At 37.5% G+C, this 3,938-nt stretch overlaps 1 protein-coding gene across 3 annotated transcripts; it reads left to right on the top strand.

Annotated features, from left to right (window-relative positions):
• Positions 1–77: 77 nt before the first annotated feature.
• Positions 78–3,890, top strand: LOC147796258 (tetratricopeptide repeat protein 19, mitochondrial-like). Of its 3 annotated transcripts, none has more exons than XM_087147885.1 (7): positions 78–683; positions 977–1,065; positions 1,336–1,446; positions 1,709–1,866; positions 2,244–2,481; positions 2,756–2,918; positions 3,141–3,890. In XM_087147885.1, exons 1-7 carry the CDS (start codon positions 113–115, stop codon positions 3,314–3,316), a joined length of 1,506 nt encoding a protein of 501 aa, XP_087004011.1. In that variant the 5' UTR covers positions 78–112; the 3' UTR covers positions 3,317–3,890. The 3 variants fall into 3 exon arrangements, with proteins under 3 accessions (XP_087004011.1, XP_087004009.1, XP_087004012.1); XM_087147883.1 differs by having other exon boundaries at positions 78–770; XM_087147886.1 differs by having other exon boundaries at positions 79–644.
• Positions 3,891–3,938: the final 48 nt, after the last annotated feature.

Below are 3,938 nucleotides of genomic sequence, written 5' to 3'. Positions count from 1 at the left end.
CCTCGGCTCAATGGTCTATTTTTGTATTAAACTCTAGCATTCAGAAGAGGTAATAAGACTACGATAATTTTTTGTGAAGTGCGCCCTCAAGAGGCCAATAGTGTTAAGCAAGATGGCGGCGTCCATGCAAGGCATTTGTCAAGTTTTTCCGCGAATATTTCTTAGCAGGAGGTCACTGCATGGGTATTACTTGGCACAAACCTACGCATGGAGAGTTACTGGGAATCGCCAGAAACGTGTCGAGCATATCAAAACGATAAATTTTCTTCCAAGAGACGGCATTTTAAGAAAAACTTTATGCACCGATAAAATTGCAGAGACTCAAATCACACAACGTGACAAGAAGTATGATAAGAGTCACGACAGACTGATAGAACGTCCGACTGTATCAGGTGAAAGTGATATCACAGAGACTTTGCATAGCAATGAACATGACGAGAGAAAAGGAGACATAGCTGCCAGAAAGAAAGAAATTCCTGATTTAAAAGGAAATATTGAAGTCTCTCACAAATCTCTGTACAGTTTGGCAGCAGATCTGAAGTCGACAGTTGAGTCTCAAGAACAGCAAGCACAGAGCCCAGCTTTTTACCGCCGCCGTGTTGAAAGCGAGTTTGGTGGTGATGGCAAGAGGCAAACATTCAAAGGTTACCAAGATAGTAAACATAGCGACATGAATAATCAAGGTCCTGGCCAGTTTGTGGAAACTCCGCCCATTGTTCAGGAAAACCGAAAGATAATAAATGAACCAGCATATTATTATGGATTTGCAGGTTTGAATATTTATATTCCAACAAAATAACAAATAATAAATGTTGAATAGTAAAAGTGCATATAAGAACAAAACCTCTTTAACTTGATGGATAATCAAGTATAAACATGAATTTTTTCAAATTGAAATATCAAGCCCCAAGAAAACACTTCGTTATGTGTAAGTGTGACAAATGAATGTACATGTACTTTCTGTGTTTGCTCACAGGCATTGTGTGTTGCTGTATTGTTTTTTCACTGGCATTCTTCAGAAAAGAACAGGAGGATACCATTGAATTACTCATTGCAAAATCTTGGGTAAGTGTAATCTTGGGATTCATGTAATCAATACATTCTGTGAGTCTCAGTGTCTGCTTAGAGTTTATAATTAAACATCTGTTTGAGTCAATTAGTATTAAGTGTAATGGATTTTGTTCCATTTTCTTTCTTCAAATTATGTAGAAAAGTAATGCATCTTTTCAAAGTGTTTTCCTGTTTGGTGCATTTGTGTTTGTACATGCAGTTTTTGCTTTTCCTCCACATGACAGGATTCGTTTTTATTAGCCACTCAATTTCTTTTGTCATTAGGTTGCAGAAAAAGAAGGCAATTTGGCAGAAGCAGAAGCTCTGTTACACAAAGCTCTTAAGATGGCCCAAGATGATAAGAATACAAGTGCAGTCACCTACATCTTTGATCAGGTGGATTTTAAAGTATTGTGAAACTTTCAATTGGAACCATACCCGACTCATCGCCCATCAAACTTTTCAATCCTTTACACATGTATTTTGTGTAATTTGTTTGCATGCTTGGGAAGCCATGGGCGGAAGTATTAAAAGAAAAGGCTTGTCAGTCCATAATCTATATCTGTTCGCTGTCGCCATTTGCTCACAGTATTGACGTTTTCAATGCTTTAATTTTAACTAACCTTGATTAAACATATTCAGTATTTTATATTTGAAGTTGGCGAATTTATCCATGAGGCATGGCAACCTGACAAAGGCAGAAAATCTCTTCAAGGAGACTCTGAAACTGATGATCTCGTCAGGAACGGCACAAGATGACAGTGCTGTGGTTGAGATTTCCCTCAAATTGGCCAGAATGTTTGATAGGATGAGAAGGTAAGAAGTGAAGCCTTGTTGCTTAGAGCTGAAATTAAAACCGAATAAAGCTTGCCTGGCAAACTTACTTAAACCTGTAATTAGCTGGAAGCATACTTCTTGGACCATCTTGATTTATTGCCTTTTTTGTTCAGCAAAGCTAGTCCCTGGTCTAGAGAGTGTATACTCAATATGAATTGCTTGCCACTAACCAACAATAATGTAAAATTCTGTAAACTCTATTGAAGTCTAGGACTTTTTTTGTGAAGCTATTGGTAGGATGTAATGAGATAAATAATACCACATGTGAAAGAAAAGACAACTTTACATTACGTGGTGCAATGTACATTGCTCACTTCAGTTACTTTGAAATCCTTGTGTCACATTCTGTGTCTCAGGTATGATGATGCAGAGCAAGGTTTCAAATGGTGCATCTCTACCACAGAGAAGAAGTTAGCAGAGGCAAATGATAAGGAGACAACTCGCAACCTGCAGTCGCTACTAGGAATGTGTTTAGATTGCTACGCCAGGCACCTGGCTGCTCATGGCAGATTGCAAGAAGCCAAGGATACCTATAAACGTGCATTGCTCATCTGTGAAGAGAAATTGAAAGTTGATGGAGTGCCACATCCTCAGGTAACATGTTTTTGGTACAGTACAGGAAGATCAAGCTTTGTACATTTATTAAATTTTGGCATAAAATTGTGCATTACTTAAAAGTAACCATAAGGCAATTAGACAAGCCATTAGAAAACGGAAGTTAAGATGGGATGTTCTGAATTTCAAATACATGTTTTTACTTTACAGTTAGGCAGAGACACAAAAGAACGGATCACTACAGATTATCTTCCTTTAAAAAATCTTGGTATGAAAAGTAACCTACTTTATTTTTTATTTTTTTTCCTTGCAGACAGTAATCCTGTTGAACGATTTGGGCACGGTCAATGACCTTGGAGGCAACTACACTGAAGCTATTGAACTCATTCAAAGGGCTGCTGACCTTGCTGAGAAGAGGTCACCTCGTGACCTACCCACAATTCTTTGCAACTTAGCATCTGTCAATATGCATGCAGGTATGAAATGCCTCAGTTAAAACGCATGGTTTCAAAATAACAGTGGAATACTTCCAATGTTATTTTTCCTTAATTTCAGTCTCTCCTTATCTCTTTACTGGTAACTGACTTGATATTAAACATTGACTGATTAGTTGAATCCTTACTTTTTCACCATTTGCCATCATGTCTTTCTTTTTAAAAATGCACCCTTTACTCAAACCATGTGTAATCTCTCCGCAGAGAAATTTGAGGAAGCAAGGAGTTACTACAAGAAAGCTTTATCTCTTGCTGAGAAGCAAGGGGATGCAGCGGCTATATTGGAGATCAAGAACAGCCTGGCTCAGCTAGATACGAACATCTTCCTGAAGCAGCAGAAGGAGGGAAGAAAGAAACAAGAGGCAAAAGTTCTGAATTAATTGTAACCCGGAAGTTAGCTCAGGCACAAATGAGTTTCTTCAAAAGAGAAATGTGCTCGGTCTAGAAAAATTATTTCTGTGCTTCTAGAAATGTCTTTACTGGCCAAAATGAAATTATATCTTTGTATTTGAGTTCCTTTGAAAAGGGTACCTTCCAGGCGGACATGGGTTCTTATATGGAGATGTTAATGAAACAACCTAACAGTTCTGCAAAAGCTAGAAGTTTTCTGGCTCAGCAGTCAGAAAATTTGTCTGCATGGTTAGCATTCTTGTAATTTTTTGGAAGAACATGACAATACTAGACCATGCACAAAATATCTGGGAATAGAATTTTAGAAATATTTAAAATGGCCTAAGCTTTCCCACCTCTTGATTCTGTTTCAAGTTGTTAGCTTCAGAAAAATTGATTATTTATGGAACTAAACGAAAAATGTCCAGCAAAACAGTGATTCTGTTTGGCTGTACGAATTTTAATTGCGTTTAATAGAATTTTAGGGTATGACCATTTTTTTTCAAAGACGTGTTGTTTATATCAAGGGATTGGGAGTAATTTCTCAGCCTTACGTCATTCATGAAAAAGGCTATGGGTTATTCCAAAAATAAATACTCCCATTTGAAAAAA

This window comes from Acanthaster planci, linkage group LG17 (genome assembly GCF_054643075.1).
Source record: "Acanthaster planci isolate LZ-2023a linkage group LG17, COTS_SCS, whole genome shotgun sequence".
NCBI classification, from domain to species: Eukaryota; Metazoa; Echinodermata; class Asteroidea; order Valvatida; family Acanthasteridae; genus Acanthaster; species Acanthaster planci.
This window is presented reverse-complemented; position numbering and strand designations above follow the sequence as displayed.